The following is an 18,931-nucleotide window of genomic DNA, read 5'->3' as shown; positions in this document are numbered from 1 at the left end:
CTGACTGTGCCACTAGCTCCTTGCGACGACCTCCCCCTGCTTCCAACTTGTCTCCTCCTCCTCTCTTTCTCCCCATCTGAACTTTCCCCCTGTTCTTCTTCTCTTCTAGCGGGCACCCACGTGACATCCACGGACGTATCGTCATCACTTGTATCTGAAAAACTCAGCAAAGGAAGCAGCAGCGGGTACAACATCATCATCATCACACCGTACGTCCATGTGTGTAATGCTGCCTGACTGAGACTTATCCCTGTTATCTACATCCTCTGGCAATAATGGTTGCGCATCACTCATTACTTCCAACTGATGTGTAAATAACTCCTCTGACAGATCAAGTGAAGCGGCTGTGGTGCTAGTGTTGGTGGTGGCGGCAGGCGGGCGAGTGGTAACTTGAGAGGTGCCCGAAGCTAAGCTGGAGGAGGATGGTGCGTCAAGGTTCCGAGCGGAAGCTGTAGAAGATTGGGTGTCCTGTGTTAGCCAGTCAACGATGTCCTCAGAACTTTTCGAGTTCAGGGCACGTGGCCTCTGAACACTGGGCATTATTCTAGGGCCAAAGGGAATCACAGCACCACGACCACGACGGCCTCTGCGGGGTGGCCTGCCTCTGCCTGTCATTTTTTTTTCGATTAGTGGTACTATGCGTGCAAGCTACTGTGACAACAGATATGAGTGGCACTGTGCACTGGCAGAAGTTGGCAGAGTAGACGCTGTAGGCCTGACACACACACTTGCAGACAACTAACTGCTATTCAAGCTATTACAGTCAAATTTTTTTTTTTAAATGTACACTACTGTTACACCAGACATGAGTTGCACTGGTGTGACACTGTGCCCTGGCAGGCCCTGAAACGCACACGTGTGAAGGAAACTGACTGCTATTATTTCACAGTCAAATTTCTAGTTTTTTTTTAATGTACACTACTGTTACACCAGATATGAGTTGCACTGGTGTGACATTGTGCCTTGGCAGGCCCTGAAACGCACACGTGTGAAGGAAACTGACTGCTATTATATTACAGTCAAAAAAGTTTGCTATTGTGAAACCAGATATGAGTGGTGGCACTGGGCAAGTGGGCACAGTATACGCTGTGAGCCTGACACACACGCTGGCAGGCATGCAACTGCAATTAGATTAAACAGGAAAAAAAAAAAGCAGACTGATGTTCTAGCCCTAAAAAGGGCTTTTTGTGGTGCTGTCCTTACAGCAGAGATCAGATGAGTCATTCAGGACTGTAGTGGACACTGAATACACAGCCTAGCTATCGATTTCCCTATTAAATCAGCAGCAGCTAAACTGTCCCTCCTCTCACTAAGAACGCAGCTTCCGGGGGGCGTGGCATAGCTGTCATGGAGGAAAGACGCACTTCGTGTGAGCTCCCTCAATATCTCACTTTAAGCAGTTATCAACAAGCAAATTTCACCCCAGAAGGGGATGACCCAGCAATGTTGCTTCTACCTAACCGACCCGACATGCTTAATAACGGTTAGCAACTCGACAGAGTCTTACTTACCTCCGCGTGGCAAGTGTGGCCTAGTGCTCACCGGGCGGGAGAGGTGGCCGATCTCCCGATCCTGGGATGCCCAGGAGCAGCTACTTCCCAGCAGGAGCTCCGTTAACCCCCCCCCCCTCGGACCGGTGGGGGTTATCCCGGTCCACCCCTGAGAGGCTGTCTGGAGCTAATGGACGCACAGAGCACAGCCGCCCAGGCTGACATATGGCGGCAGCCGCGTGTCCTCCTGGTACCAGCAAAGCATGGATATTTAGTCTAAGCTGGACAGACTCTTTAATCAATTTTGGAAGCAAATAACAAGCAGGAAGCCCCAACAAGCTCCACTACAGCCCCAACAAGCTCCACCACAGCTAAGCGAAGCAGTCCCCATTAAAATCCACCAACGCAAAAGGCATCGAAGACGGGACCGGAGGCACAAACAGAAATGCAGAGCCTGCCCCACGTCAAGCACTTGCCTCCACCTTAAGCCACCACAATCCCGCACCGGACGTGAAGCACCACCGGGACAGATCCGACCACCCGACAAAACAAGCTTCCACCACCTCAAGCCACGAACCCGGCACTCAGCCAGAGACTTGCCTTTGTTGTTCCAGGTATCAGGGACTCCCAGGGTCTGCACCTGGCGCCCAGAAGGGATCGGATGAGCACAAGCAGTAAACAGCAGCCTGCCAAGCATGTTCCACTATAGACGATCCTCCACACCATGCCTTTGATCACATGAACTGCTCTCTGCACATTAACTAATTGTAAAGTAGCAAGCGTTTAAACATGTCATTATTTCACCTCCTAAAGAGTTTATTGTCGTAGTTCCTTACATGCCTTTACCTTAACCGTTAAAAAAAAATTACAAATATTTTTTTTTTTTTTTTTTAAATTAAAAAAAAAATGCAGCTTCTGAATGAATCTAAAATGGATGCTGTCCAGGAGGTGGGAGGATCTGAGAGGGAGGATCTGCTGCTGATTTGCTGGAATGTGTCTGCTGACTGAGAGGTACAGGGTCAAAGTTTACTCAATGATGACGAATAGGGGGCGGGCCGAACATCGCAAATGTTCGCTGGCCATGGCGAACGCGAACAAGCTATGTTCACCAGGAACTATTCGCCAGCGAACTATTCGGGACATCTCTAATCATAAGTTTATTTGTCACTTATGAATAGACAGGAATGGAATTTATCGACAAAGGTTAGATATGCCGGTGGGGTACGGGAATCTAGTAAAAGATGGCATGGGTATAGGGAAGTTATTGTGCCTTAGTCAGATGGTAAAAGTTTGTTGCAGGAACCGCACTCATGCCCAACGACCACAGGTGCTCTGGAGCAGGACCAGCAATCCCAATACGACAAGGCAATTTATTGGAACAAAATGGACAGCAACGTTTCGACCTAATTCTTGTTAGGTCGAAACGTTGCTGTCCATTTTGTTGCAATAAATCTGCCTGCGGCTTTCACATTTGGAGTGCCTGTGAATATTTCTTATTGCTTAGTCAGATGGTAGTCACCAAGATATCGATGCTTGGGTACACGGTTGAGAGACTTCTGTGTGAGTTTCTTTATATATTTCCTTTTATACTGTCTAGTACGACACTAAACTGAAAGCCTGGTTTAAGCTGTGTGAGATGTATTAGCTGAGGGGTAGTACCGCATGGCTGATGAGCTGCTACATTTTGTTACATTCTGTTTTCCGTCTGAAATATAGGGGAGTATTAGTTGATGCAACTTCTTACCTTTTTCCCTTGAAACTGCAGAAACTATATAGGACATTACTATTAATGGTTAGTCAATGCAAAAAAAAATCAGCAATTCTTCCTTTTTGATGTATTTTATAGTACAAGTATATAGGGTAATGTCCTGGAGGGCTTGCTAAAAACCTATGATATCCTAAAATATAAATAAAAGTGAAAAATTACCAATCCTTTTTTATTTTGTTCTCATTACATGCAACTAGTTTGTGACTGGGACATTAAGTTTAGAGGCACTGATATGACCAGGTCAAATAAATCGGCAGAGGCCCAGGAAATTAAATTGGGGTCATAAGAGCAAGATATAATTTTATGAAGAATATTTTAGCATATTAGCAATGTTTCATAGTATAACAAAAATATATACTCAATGCTACAGTACCATGTTCAAATGAATTAATGTTAAACAAAATACTTAAAGGATCACTATAGGGTCAGGAAAACAAACATGTATTCCTGACCCTATAGTGTTAATACCACCATCTAGCCCCCCTGCGCCCCTCATGCCTCCATAAATATATAGCAAAATCTTACTGTATTCAAGCCTGAAGCTGTAATTCTGCATGCTGTTAGACTCAGAAAAACAAGCAGTCTGCTGACTCAGAAAAACAAGCAGTCTACTGACAACATTAGAAGTGGTGGCCTGATCCAATCGCAATGCTTCCCCATGGGATTGGCTGAGACTGACAAAGCGGCAGATAAGGGGCAGAGCCAGCATGATTCAAACACAGCCCTAGCCAATCAGCATCTCCTCATAGAGATGAATTGAATCAATGAATCTCAATGAGGAAAGTTCAGTGTCTGCATGCAGAGGGAGGAGACACTGAATGTTTGGATGCATTTTAGGCAGCCATGACCCAGGAAGGATCTCTAACAGCCATCTGAGGAGTGACCAGTGAATTTATCACTAGGCTGTAATGTAAACACTCCATTTTCTCTGAAAAGACAGTGTTTACAGCAAAAAGCCTGAAGGTAATGATTCTACTCACCAGAACAAATTCAATAAGCTGTAGTTTTTCTGGTGACTATAGTGTACCTTTAAAACTTTTTACTTCAAAATGTCACCTTTGATTTCAGTGATCCTATGGTCTTTCTGCGATGTAAAGATTCTAATGTCATTATATTTCCATCTATAATTCTGAGCATCATTATATATAATATTACAATTTCTTTGAAGTGTAGACATTTTTACAGTTATATTTATGATTGTAACAGAATACTGCTTTGTAGAAAATAAAGCTGTGTTTTAGCTGAATGTTCCCATTAGGGACATGGGGTGTGCAAAGTATAATGAAAGCACGGGAGTATAGCTTATGTTATTAACTGTGTTAGTCTGTGCCAGCATGGAAAATAGTGGCTAGACACGCCAAGGCCTCCTGGATTCATGGGTCTGGTACAAGTTGGCACAGGACCTGAGGCATGCTGGCATGTGTTCATTCATGCATTTGTTAAATTTTCATATAGAAAAAGAACTGTGTGCTTGTTTTTCTTTTTCAAAATAAGTAGAGGATAAAATATTTTTTTACAATATATCATACATTCAAATGCTAGTTGCTTAATAGAAACACAATAACCTAACCCACACATGCATAGATATTATTTAGATTTCTATTCTTCATTATATTTATAATTTTCAAAGGAAGAAATCTAAGTTTAGGAATGATTTTAATTATTTGTGAAATGAATTCACTGTTTGAAATTCAGATTTTGGGGTCATCACGCCCCCTCTTTGTGAAAAAAGACTTGTTGGTTTGAATAATTTATTCTACATAAAAAATATTGTGGAAAATTAATGTTGAGCAGATATTTACAGAACGTTAACAGTATGCATGTATTGTTAACTTTAGGACACACATGTAACATAAATACTACACACATTGTAGTGGTTATAGTGTTTTGAAACTTTTCTACCCTTGAAATGTTATCTCGGATACTCAGACTTCAAACTCCTATCCTTCATGTGAATGTATACGTAAGTATGTGTTCACATAGGGAACACGTCACACAGGGAACAATGCTGTGTGTGTGCTTTAACCACAGCTCCTTCAAGTGAAGGTGATTGTTTTTATTGTCCTGATTAGGCAATGCCACGACTTACTTGCACAGTCAGTGTGTAGGGGTTGAAGCATGGGCACTGAATAATTAGCTAATGGTCATGGTGATTCGAACATCCTTCTTAATACAGACAAATATGGTTATCACTGGAGTATGAAAAATATTTCTTCAAAAAGTAAGCACTATGTTCTCCTGCAACAGAGATGGAAAATGACCAGTAATGTAATATTTCACAGAATTGTTACTACATGTTTAAAACAACGATTAAACACATTCAAGAGCTTACCGACCATAGTGGAAAACCATATGCAATAAAACATAAATATCTTTATTGCATAAGATCCCAGAGTCCTCCAGAGATCATTATCACCTTGATTCCAGAGCTAGACATACATCTTGGTTGCCAGGAATATTTCCTGTTCAAGACTTAGACATGTAAATACCAATGATATGCATTTAGCTTTCCCACGCAGTGTGGCTGTGTAAATATGTGACTATTACATATGGGTTTCTCTTAACGAACATAAAGCTTGCATCCATTTTTACTTTTAGGGACATTGCATCCTCCAATTATGAATTCAGGATTTTAATTCATAGACTGAGAAATAGAAAAATATAGAATTCTAGTTCTGTCCTAATATAGGAATATTATATGTAATATTCGTTTGAGATTGAAGTTATATGTTTTTTTTTAGCTCAGAGTATGATAGTCCTATAATTGGTACATAATCTCATGTCATTGTCCTAGGAAGTATTTTCCCTCTCTGGTTCTCTCAAGGACAAATAGTCCCTAGTAAGATTTAAAAAGGTCTTAACCTCTAGATAAGTGTACTGAAATAAATATAATTGGAATTAAAATTGGAATTTGCTTGTTCTCCTAAAAGTACATAAATGTCTCATGAAATGTTCGCTATCACTCAAAAACATTATTTATATATGTATATCCAAATCAAATCAGTTTAATAGTGCAGTGTGATATTATATTGCATACAAATGAACAGTTTATAATGATTTGTTGAGCTTTTCTGTTTTAATACAAGACATTTAGAATGTGACTCTGTCCCTAGCTTGGCAACAAGGTCATACATTTAGTAATTTTATTCCAAACACTCAGTTAATCAGTTAAGGAGAATTTACAGGGTGCCCTGCTGAATCTGAATGACAGTTGTTAACTGCTTTTAGGTTTTTAGAACAACTTTGAGTTGCTATGTTTACCTACCACCACCTAAAAGGGCCATATCCAGCACCATAACAACTTCATTGCAATTAAGTTATCATTGTAGAAGGAGGTCCAAAACAGTGTCTTCACTTAAGAGGACAAACCATTAACAGATAAAAAGGTACAATGTTTTTCACTCATTTTCTTAATTGTGGGGCTTGTGATAGGCTGAGGGCATCAGCTTACTATCTCCGCCTTTTAGCTGATCAAAGCCTCAAACCAAGAAAGGAGGTCATTACATAGTTACATAGCTGAAAAGAGACATGTGTCCATCAAGTTCAGCCTTCCTCACATCTGTTTTTTCCTGTTGATCCAAAAGAAGGCGAAAAAATCAGAGTGAAGCACTTTCAATTTTTCAACAAACTAGGAAAAAAATTCCTTCTTGACCTGAGTATGGCAGTCAGATTTATCCTTGGATCATGAAGCTATTACTCTACAGTTGAAATATTATATCATTTCTGCAAACATGCATGTAGTTGCTGTTTAAACATCTGTACAGACTCTGATAAAAACCACTTCTTCAGGCAGACAATTCCAGATCCTTATTGTTCTTACGGTAAAAAACATTTTTTTGCTTTAGACTAAATCTTCTTCCAGTCTAAACGCATGACCTCGTGTCCTATGTAAAGTTCTGTTTGTGAATAGATTTCCACACACTGGTTTGTATTTGCCCCAAATATATTTGTATAATGTTATCATATTCCCTATGATGAGTAGAACAATTTGGCAATGTCTTACAGAGTTTGGTTTTAAACCAGCCATTAATGGTTTCACCCCCTAAGACAGTGCCCAAGACATTTGCAATTAAGTTGTTATGGTGCTCCAAGTGGATATTTATTAATGATCCTTAACTGATTGCAAGAAGCATAGAAACAAGCCCTCAGTTCTTAAACGCTCTGCTTTCTTTGCCCCAATGTATGACATTGCTATATACAAATCTGTAAAAGTATACTTTTACTACCCATTATAAGCTAGTTTTTGCCAGGGGTCACTATTACATTTAATAAATTGTGCCTATAGTTTGAATGCTTTTCCTTTGATAGTTTTTACAATTTTTGCAATATTTTACACCTTGCTAAATATAATCTTTTCCTTCCCCACAGCTGTATGTGAAAATAGCTGCCAGAATGGAGGTCGCTGTATTGGTCCCAATCGATGCATGTGTGTCTACGGATTTACTGGTCCACAATGTGAACGAGGTAACAAGTGCTGCTTATACACTATGTTTGCAGTGTATTTGGGGATAACTGAATTCAGTGCAATTCTCTGTGAAAATGTGGCAATCTTTAAACTGCTAGTGCCACGGATAAGACTTGGGGTGAAGGTACTAAACCCCAAATTGGATTAAATTTAAACAAAAAAAAAAACTGCAAATTTCAGGCTAAAATAGTCAGGTTTTAAATATAGCTGAGTTGAAGAATTTTGTAAAATGATTATGTATTCACTATAATTCTGCACTTTGTGGATGATAAATCACTGGATTTGTAATAGTTTATGTCTAAGATCCTGGACTTTGTTTTTATAAAGTTTTTATTTAGGAAATATTATATTCTAACTTTCAGTTTTTTAACAAAGTTAAAACATACCTGGTTTTTAGGGCCGGACTGGGAATTGCATACCAGCCCAACAGCATACAAACTAATACACTGTCCCCCACCCCTGTGCCTCCACTCTAATAAACTGCCCTCCTCCACCCTTCCTTTCCCCCCAATTCAATACACTGCCCCCACTTCCTTCCCCCAATTTAATACACTGTCTTTCCTCCCAATTTAATACATTGCCCACTCCCCCAATGGAAAATACTGCCTCCGCTCCCTCCCACCAATTTAATACATGGCTCTCCCCCATTGCCTCAATTAAATTCACTGCCCTCTCCACTAATTAAATACACTACAGGAAGGTCCCCCAAGCCCCTCAATTAAATTGCTATTTGAAACGTTATGACTATTTAGTCATGCTTGCTAACATTCCTGAATTCAGAAGGATATTCACAATTTTAGGCCACTCTTCAGGCAATCGTCTTAGATATTGTACTTATAGTGCGCAACAGGTCTTTCCTATAAAATTTTCACCCATATGGTGGCGTTTCAGCACAGGAAAGTGCCCTTTCACCGGAAATTGTGCCATCGAAATCCTCCATGCTGGTCTCAATCCCCATGCCAGCTTCAAGTTCTCTAACCTTTGTAGTTCTTTTAATGCGTTTTAGTGTGACCAAACATTTTTAACATTGGCTGTGTGAGATAACAGTGCATTTCAAGGAAGAGAAAGGGCAATGTATTAATTTAGTTTTATAACAGTAGTATACGGATACTAAACTTTACTTAAAATATGATGAAAGTCCAATTGTACAAAATACTAAATTACTACCTGATATACAATCATGTAGTACACACACAGGAAATGGCTTAGAATCTTAACGGTGGTAGTCCATACGAACAGGGATGCCAAGTTTTACTCTATATTCTGGACTTCAAATCTGTTTCCACGTGACTAAAAGTCCTAATATCTTTTAATAATCTGCTATAAGGTTGAAAATATTCGGAGCTGTTGACCAACCCCAAAACCTCTATATTTATGCAACCTGTTTTAAATTGACTGATGACTGGAAACTTTCCTCTTATTAAAACTAACATTAGTTTAAAGTGTGTGGTCCAATTACCAAGAGCTGAAACTCGTTAAATGTGATAATGAGTTCAACAGTAAAGAAAACACATGTCAGATCTTGAAATATTATACTCATTACTGTAAAATGATTTTGGCAAAGCACACAAAAGGAAGGCAGTTTCATCAGAATGTTGGGGTGCCCTCCAATTAATGTACTTTTAGTGGTCTGGGATAAAAAGCAATTAAAAAATTAAATGAAATAAACTTAAGGTTGTTTTTCTGATAGCGGTTAGTCTGATTTCATGAGATAACCCTTCTTAGGATAGGATAGCTATCCATTCATCAAACATCATCAGTAAATTAACCAAGAATGAATGTCAGAAAAACATTTTCATTAATAAATGGATTTTCCTCCTACAAATCACAAAGTTAAGCCTGTATTTTTATTACCTTACAGCACTCTTGGTGCACTTTGGCCAGAGGCAACCCACTCTGGGTACACTGGATGTACAGTTCCCAGGCACAATAGCTCTCCCCAGTCTACAGGGCAAATTAACTTTAGTTCAGCAGAGCTGAATTACAGCATGAACCACAATGCACACATCCAATGTTTTTGCAGTCCGCACGCCCTTTAGATGTCTCTCTAGAGACATCCAACATATACACATTGCAAGCTCTGCACACAATAAGACTGGTGTTTGGAAAGTAGAAATCTCTAGTTAGGGTAAGAAAAAAATGTTGATCAGTTGGCTATATAGAGGAAAAGAAACAGAAAGACCAGTGTCCCAGATACCTCCAACCTTGTCCCAAGTACCACACTTATCTATATTTTGATTGGAAAGACATATATATGTGAATTGGAAGGAAGGCAAGAGGTGTGGCAATAAAGGAAGGGTATTGAGTGGCCATGGAAACTGTGAGGATAATTTAGTCATGTCCACAGCGAGTCCCAAATAAAATATATTAGCTAGGTCTCATGGACAATGGCACACCATTATCTTCTGACTTTAGTAATTCATCTTGATCACACCTGACATAACTTTTCTTAACCAGCTTTCCTTCAAAAGTCATTAGTTAAATTGAAGCTCTGTGAGTTCACCTAATTTATCCAAAAATGTATTTGGCTTTTAATGTTTTAGGTGTTTACACATACCCAGTGACCCGTATGCATTGCCAGTGCTCACACTCCAACACTGATGGTGATGATATATGGGAAAGCAACGAGACACGTGTAAAACTAGAAAACGGTCTCTAGTTAGTTACAGACTTTCTAGCAGATATTTTCAATATTATTATTACTTCTTACATGTCATGTATACAATGTAAAATTATATATGTAAAGCATTTAAGTTGGACTATTCACTATACTAATGTGAGAATTTAAGATGACTTAAAATGTAATTTCATATTTAGGGTCAAATAGCCAAATTGGAAAAATTCTATAAGCAAACTATGCTTTCATGTCAGCTACTCTGGCCTTAAATTTGAAGTTCGCTTTGATTTCACTTTAAGTTCTTCCTCTTGTAAGTAACCCAGTAAATGTATGTATTACTGTGCTTGATTTTGGACGTCTTATTGAAAAATAAACAGTTTCTTTAAACTTCAAGTTGTAAAAATCTTGTTTGCTAAACATATTGCTTAGAGGGGCTAGAATTTGACAATTATAAATACAGGTAGATTTTCGAAAGTAGAGCCCACGAAATGTATTACAAGAAATTTACAAGAGAATTATTATTATTGAATTTCTTTGTTGAAATTCTTTGTTGTTACGTCCTCCGTAGTTGCGAAAGTTCTATCATTAAATCTGATAAATGTCATATAATTGAGTGACTGTTAAACTCATAGCTTTTCTGTAAATTAGCTGAAAGTTTGTTTGCAAAGGGAGTTCAGCTCTTGACGGTCATTTAAATAAGTCATCTGTGGTTTCTTCTCATCTTAAAAGAGGGACAAGGGTTAGATTAAATATTAAATTGTTTCCCCTGTTCATGAACATATTCTTATGGTCTCATTTTAGATATTTATTTGTGACTGTACATATGGTGGGAATTGTGTAATCTGCAGTTCTTAACATAGTCATTTCCTTAATTTTGAACACATGTAGCTCTCCTTTAGTGCGCCCCTCATGCTTAACTGTATGATAAATCCGGACTAGTTGTTCAGCTATCTGAAGTCCTTGCAGACTAATTTCCGGGATGGAGACAGAAGGCTGAACAGTACCTAATAACTGGCAGAAATACAGAAGTTTAAAGTCTAACTTCTGTGGGACATGAAAACATTGTCCTGTATAATCCCTTCATAGGGTCAGTGTTTTATTTATATCAAGTTGTTGAAAACAGCTTATTTTAATTATGTATAAATATTTTGGGAATTTAAATGTAATAAACTCGTCTATGTTTAAGTTGGAGTTTGATAATCTTTCTTTAATTATTATCTTATCGTACATTCTAAATTCAAGTTACCATCAAGTGCATTTAATTAAAAAATTAATTTTTGGATTAAAGCTGAATATTTTGTACGTTACAGTCCAACTTAGCTTGATTTATAATAATGTGAATGGTTGAGCTAAGAGAAGATTAAACAAAAACCCATGAGCCCCATGATATTTGTTTGGGGACTTCTGATTCTTTCACGATATTAGTGGTTCTAATGAATATCTGCCTCCTTGTCAATGAAACAACTTGTGATAGATAACCTCTTTTAAAACACAAAATACACAGAAAGCCAATGGAAAAAAATACACAGAAGGTCAATGGAAAAAAATACAATGGAATTTTTTTTCCAAACTTTTTCTTTTTTCCAATGGCTAGTGCCTTTTAATCTGCAGTTTTAATCTATTAAGCTACTTGCAAGATATGTTCAAGGCCTTTTCAACTAGAAGAGGTGTACTGTAACACGAAGCCATGTGTCACTCTGTTTTTCTAGAATCTCTGCATTGAGATAATGTTTTCTTCATTTGTATTAATCACTTATGTCGTCTACCCCCTATTTTTAATTTGCGAATGGAAGTTCTTGAATAAGTAAAGCCTTAATGTTTTATGAAATTAAGTATGGCAAGTGGTGGGGTACAGTTTATCTCATATTGCAGTATTTACTAGCTTATTGGAAGTCAGAGATGTGCAATGCATGTCTTGGTGTACTACGGCTTGTAATGACCAAAGATTCGATATCAACACCCTTTCAAATGCAAATAGTTTTCTGGATAATTAATCAAATTAATTGTTTGGCTCTGATTCTCTTAAAAATATTTATTTTTCTTACCGAGCAGAAGGGTACAGTGCAATTCAAAATATTATCATCAAGAAATGTAGTGTTAAAGAGAACTAGACTAATAATATGAAAATAAATTTGTTCAATATTATGAATTTAAATATAATAATGATCTAAATCTGCAGAGGGTGAATTTCACTAAAAGCATGAATTAGAGGTCAATTTATCTATGAGGAATAGCTGATTTAGATTGTATTAGCTTTGAACTTTTAAACCGTTTAAGCGATACAGTAGGCAAAAAATACTGGGGGAGAATCAGACGTACACATGATTCATTTAATCAAAAGTGTATACTTTATGAGGCACGCTAAATATGTGTCTGCAAAGGAAAATAGCTGTGCCTTATACAGGGCTAAAATGTAAATCCCTACACTACTAACTAGGCTTAAAATTCTGGAGGCTTCATGGCATACTCACCGTGGTGTAAGTTTCTAATCAACATGGCTAAATTTTCACTTTTTAATGGCCAGATGGTGAGTGGAAATTTTGAGTCCCGCTTATACATTTCTCCTGTGTGCTCCTAGAGCCTTGCTAATAGTGAGGGGGTCATATTGTTCTTAATCAGTAGTTCATAGTGTGATTAGAATCAAACACATTTCCGTGGTGTGGTTCAGCTTTGAAGATGAAATACTTTAGGCACATATAAACTGGAATAATTACCTTGCAGGTTTAAGACTGCCTTTAGTGGCTGCCTGATTGACAGCCACTAGAGGCAGTCTTAAACCTGAAAGGTAATTACTTCCTGCTTGTTAGGCAACGTTTGCTCGCCTAACTAACGCTGGATGTCCTTACGCCCATGCTTGCATGATGTTGGAGGAGGCAGAGTGTCTAGCCAGGGCTGAGGGAGATCCGCGCTGAAATTGGGTAAGTACAGCAAGTGTTTGTTAACACTTACACTGCTGGGAGACATGGGGGTGGAGGGGCAAAGGGAAGAATAGTGCTAGGAATACAGATTTTAATTTTTAGCACTGTAGTATCCATTTAAGAAGAGGTTGTGGATCTAAAGAGACCTTTTTTCACTAGTATTTGTCTTATGCTGTGGATTTGTTCCCACAATGTCTTTATAGATTTGTGCCGGGGGGCTAAAGTCTGGGCTTAAAATTAAACAGATCAAGGTGAATTGCACACAAATTGGTTAAAAAAAAACCTCACCATTCTAAATCACAGGTAAAACCCGTAAGGTACAAAATATAAAAACACATCATAGTGTTTATATATACTAAGTAGTGAAGATAACTTGGAGCACTCACAAGTTTTAGAGCCACTTAGAAGTTGGCTCTGACTGTGTAGGCATTTTCTCAATATTGAGTAGGTATAATGAAAGCCAGATCCCATCAGATGCTGTAGTTTTTTTGCACAGGTACTCAGGAACCAGTTGTAGTAAAATAGATTTTAATTAATAGATATAAATATATTGCAATATCAAAGTTTAGCTCTTTGATGTAGCTGATGTGGCTTTGTCTTGACATTCTTTGATAAAAGGGCAATTACACTATTTAACTATTATCACATTTTCACTTTTCATATATATATATATTAATTGTTTATAAAGTTAGGTTGAGCAGCAGTTGGTCTGACACAACATGGCTGCTCAGCCAGATGCTGATCTTCTTAAAAAAAAGTTATATTACACTGTATATTAAATGCAATATGAAATGCTTAAAATGGGGTAGTATTTTTTTATTAAACAAAATATATGGATATATGTTATAGATAATATACAGTGTATATCTTATAGAAAAAGATATGTCTTAACTATTTAACTCCTTAATGTATCAGTGATATATCACAAAAACAAGGGATTTACTTATCTCTGATTTTAAAAGGGTTAAGAAAAGTATATTTTACTATGTGAATATACATTCTTCCACTCTATAGAGTTTGATGGAATCAGAAATATCTTGATATGATTGCCTTAACATGTTGTTTATTTATGAATGGAGTTTAATAGCTATTCAATATATACAGACCATACAAAAGGGCCAAAATAAACAGCTTAGAAGGAACAGTGAAACATGCACATAATGCTACATTGCTGCCAGTATCATATAATAAATGTAAGTCTAACATGTCAATCTGCAGGAGAAAGCAATAGCTGTTCTTGTCTGTAATCTTCCACAGCTAAATTCCTTGTTCATTCGAATAATAGTTTTTGGTATCATGAAAAATTATGGTTGGATGGTTATTTTAAATTCAGCTTTTAATTAAAGAATAGAACTTTAAAGACCTAATGTTTGCGTTTCCGAGCAAACCAAGTCCAGACTGGAACAACAATTCATCCCAGGCATTTAAATGTAAAGCAGCCCAATATCAGGGGTTGAGACCAGAGAAGTGGCATGTTGTACCATCACCTATGACACTAACCTTCCCCCCAAAAGTGGGAGAGACAGTTGGTGCCCCTCCAAGGCAGTCCGCGAGCAGAGCTCTCACAGGAAAAAAGGCCTTCTGTTTGTTTAACACATTGCTTGTTCTGTGTTTGCTGCCGTTGTCTGTGTGTGTATAGGGAAACAGCCTGTGGTTTTATATTCAATTAAAAGTTGCTTGTGGGGTATGTGCATGTGTGTGGAGGGGTGGAGCTGTAGTGTATGTGTGATGACATATGGGCTGTAGGGTGCAGGGGTTAAGGGCTGTAATGTGGTGGGACAGGGCTGAGGTGCATATAAAACAATAAAATTTATATTTTTCTTAAATTAACATTTATCCTCCTTCCTGTGGCTTACCTTAAAGGTAGGGGTTTTGATGTATCCTGGTGGTCCAGTGAAAAGGGTATCTTGTCTGTACCCCCCAGTTGCTGCAGACAGCTATTTCCTGCCTGAGCCAAGGAAAATCGCATTGCCATGGCAACCTGCTGCAATGTTCTGATATGGAAGTCAGAACAGGGAACTTGCTCTACTCTGCAGTGGCTGTATGTTTATTCTCTCCCTTCACTCCCCCAACAGCATTAGTGTGGGCTGTCAGTGAGGTAGATCTTCCCAGCGGCCATGGAGTCCCCTCTCTGGACTGTTGCTAAAATGCACCAATCCAGTAAGGGCTATCCATGGAGATCCTTTGATTTTCACTGTCGATGTCGGCCCGTGGGCATCATGGCACACCGAGCCTGGTTTGGCCAATAGCAAGTCAGGGCTGAGAGCATACAGTACAACATAAAGGAGTAAAAGTGCTGTAGATTTTTTTTAACACAGTGGATAGATCATTACTCTCGTTTTCAAGTATGTCCTGGGTCCACAAAACATTGCATTGATACAATAGGGTACAATAAAATACAAAAACAATATTAATACACAATATGTACAAATGTAACCTCGAACAGGTAGGAAATATATAATTAACCATGACACGTGCATTCTGTTTTGAGGTATGTAGAGAGGGATCTCTAGAGGACTTTAGGCTTGGGGAAGATTTGAATGTGTGATGGAGGTCGTTACATAATTGCGGTGCTCTGTAGGAAAAGGAGGATTTCTTTTTGAATTGAGGCAGACTAAATAAAGTGCTGGTACTGGATCGGCAGTTATATGAGGTGGGAACAGCCGAGGAGAGCATTCTGCTCCGGTAGGGTGGGAGTTTCCCAGAAAAGCTCTTAAACCCAAGGCTGGAAAAATGAAGGGTGCGTTTGGATTCCAGCGACATTCAGTTTAGTTCTTTTAGCATGTCACAATGGTGGGTCCTGTGATTACATTGTAGCACAAATCGTCAGAACGAGTTATACAATGTGTTGCGTTTATTAAGGTGGGTTTATTAAGGTTAACATGCAACATTATTTGCTATCTCAGGATTGAACATGCTGGAAAAAACAAGCCTGTAACCATTTTGTTGGTTCCAAAAGATTATTTCAACTACCAAGTAAAATTTTAAGCCCGGACTGCTCCTTTTCAGTGTTGTAGGAGTACACTGAACTCTCTTTAAATATTTGTATTTATTAAATCCGATAATGTTTCTGTTACGACTGGAACAACAATTCATCCCAGGCATTTAAAGGCAAAGCAGCCCAATATCAGGGGTTGAGACCAGAGAGGTGGCATGTTGTACCATCACCTATGACACTACCCAAAAAAAAGTGGGAGAGACAGTTTGTGCCCCCCAAGGCAGTCCACGAGCAGAGCTCTCACAGGAAAAAAGGCCTTCTGTTTGTTTAACACATTGCTTGTTCTGTGTTTGCGTGTGTATAGGGAAACTGTTTATTGCTCTGGTTAAGTTAATTGTAACAATACTGGCATATGCCTGTTTCAATGTTTGAGTGTAGAACCCTAATTATGGAAGTGCTATAGCAAGCTCTTAAAATCCAGGATGCAACTTGAATATGTTCCATAAATGGACATGTTTAGATACATAGAGTCGATGCTGTGAGCTTCCCATAAATCATTTTGCTTGGGCATATGGCAATGTAACCCTTATTTGATGCTGTGCTTAATTAAAGTTTAATTTTCTTAAAGGGACACTCCAGATCCCCTAAAGCATGGTATCCAAAAGGAAGATCCCCAGATATTGTAGAACTACACATACATGTAACACATACATGTAGACACACACATACATACACACAGAGACCCATACATACAGACATACATACAGACACACATAGATACACACACACAGACATGTAGAGACACACACATATAGATATACACAAACACAGACATACACACACACATGCACTAACAGACACACACATGCACTAACAGACACACACATGCACTAACAGACACACACATACACTTATATACACACATGCACTAACAGACACACACATACACTTATATACACACATTCACAGACATATACACACACAGACACACACACACACACACACTCGGACACATACACACACACACACACACACACTCGGACACACACACACTCGGACACACACACACACACACACACACACTCACTCGGACACACACACACACACTCAGACAGACATACACACTCACAGACAGACACATGCACACACTTACAAACACACACTCAGAGACACACACATGCACACACTTACAAACACACACTCAGAGACACACACACACATACACTCAGACACACACACACTCAGACACACTCGCACTCAGACACACACACATACACTCACAGACACACACATACACATACACACACACATTCAGACACACACATACACACACACAGACACATACACTCACAGGTACACAAAAATTATTCATATTTTTTAAATTTAAAAATGTCCATTCCCGGAGAGCTGGCATGGATCTGTCCATGGGGTCCAGTGGGGCTTCATTAAGGGAGGCGGCTGTGTTCCCGGCAGAAACGGCAAGGAAGCTGTATTCTCCCTACTCTGCTCCCTCATGCCGCGCGGGCTGTCTAGTGATGCCGGGAGCCAGAATATGATGTCATATTTCTGGCTCCCAGCATCAGCAAACGGCGTGCAAGGGAGCAGAGCAGGCAGAACACAATTCCCTCGTCGTTTCTACCGGGAACACAGCCGCCCGCCGGGGGGGGGCGGGGGTCCAGCAGGCAACCTCTTGGGCCCCACTATGACAGGAACATGGGGGGCAGCATTCTGGTCTGACAGGAAGTGTTCTCCTAGTGAGCACTTCCTGACAGACCGCTCGGCCACGTTACACACAGACAGGAGGGGAGCAGCACAGTTCTCCCCTCCTGCCAGACACCCGCAGACCTTGGCCAGTGTGGCTGTGCACTGGCCCAGAAGGTATCCAGGCTGCCCACGGTCGCAGGGGTCGTTGCTGCAGCCAAGCCCCCTGAAGTGAGGGGTCCGGACGCAGCAGCGACCCCTGCCACCTTTGTAGGTATGCCACTGACAGTATATAATTTATTTGATATATACTGTATATACTCGTCTATATGTCCATCTTGTCTATAAGTCGAATGCAGTTTTTTGACCAACAATTGTGAAATATACTATGACTCATGGATAAGTCACGGATACGTGCTCCCTTATTTGTACCTTGTTTCGTCTGATATCCCCCTGCATTCGAATGTAATTGTTCCCCTTCTGTTCAGTTAACGAACAGACTCTATGTGGTCCCCCTTGTTAACACCTTGTAATCACTGACTACCCCTGGCTGTTAACCACAAACAAGCATTCCCTGGGTGGCCTCCATTCATATATACGAACGCACATGTTTCAAACAAACTTGTCTCCCGAACGAAAGCAGTGGTACATGGTCACCGACAGCATGGATCTCTGAGTTGGCTACGCAAGCCTGTGAACCCCGCTGAAACTTGTACCCCTGCCTATTCGGCTTCATGACCAGCTAGGAGAATGGCATTCGGGAGTCGACATTGCCCCGCATTCAGTGTACAAAACTAGCACTGAACCATGGATAAGTCGACTCTGCATTTTAAAATGTAATGTATGACTAAAATTTCTTGACTTATACACTAGTATTTATGGTAGTAGGGCAACGGGTGCTAAAGATAGTAGACTACTAAAGATAGTAGTTTATAGCGTATACAGCGCCCAAAATTTATACGTACATAATTCTTCAGATGGTGTAATAACAGAAAAAAACCAATAATAGTGTACTACAGTATAACAAGATACAA

The 18,931-nt window shown here is 39.4% G+C and overlaps 1 protein-coding gene across 1 annotated transcript in view; it reads left to right on the top strand.

Annotated features, from left to right (window-relative positions):
• Positions 1-18,931, top strand: part of FBN2 (fibrillin 2) — a 234,011-nt gene that overhangs the window by 44,651 nt on the left and 170,429 nt on the right. The window contains exon 5 of the mRNA XM_063454155.1: positions 7,627-7,722. Coding sequence (XP_063310225.1) covers positions 7,627-7,722 — 96 coding nt within the window. The remainder of the gene's footprint in view (positions 1-7,626; positions 7,723-18,931) is intronic.

This window comes from Pelobates fuscus, chromosome 5, assembly GCF_036172605.1.
Source record: "Pelobates fuscus isolate aPelFus1 chromosome 5, aPelFus1.pri, whole genome shotgun sequence".
In the NCBI taxonomy this organism is placed as follows: domain Eukaryota; kingdom Metazoa; phylum Chordata; class Amphibia; order Anura; family Pelobatidae; genus Pelobates; species Pelobates fuscus.
Note: the sequence above shows the minus strand (reverse complement) of the source record. Positions and strands in the feature narration are given on the sequence as shown.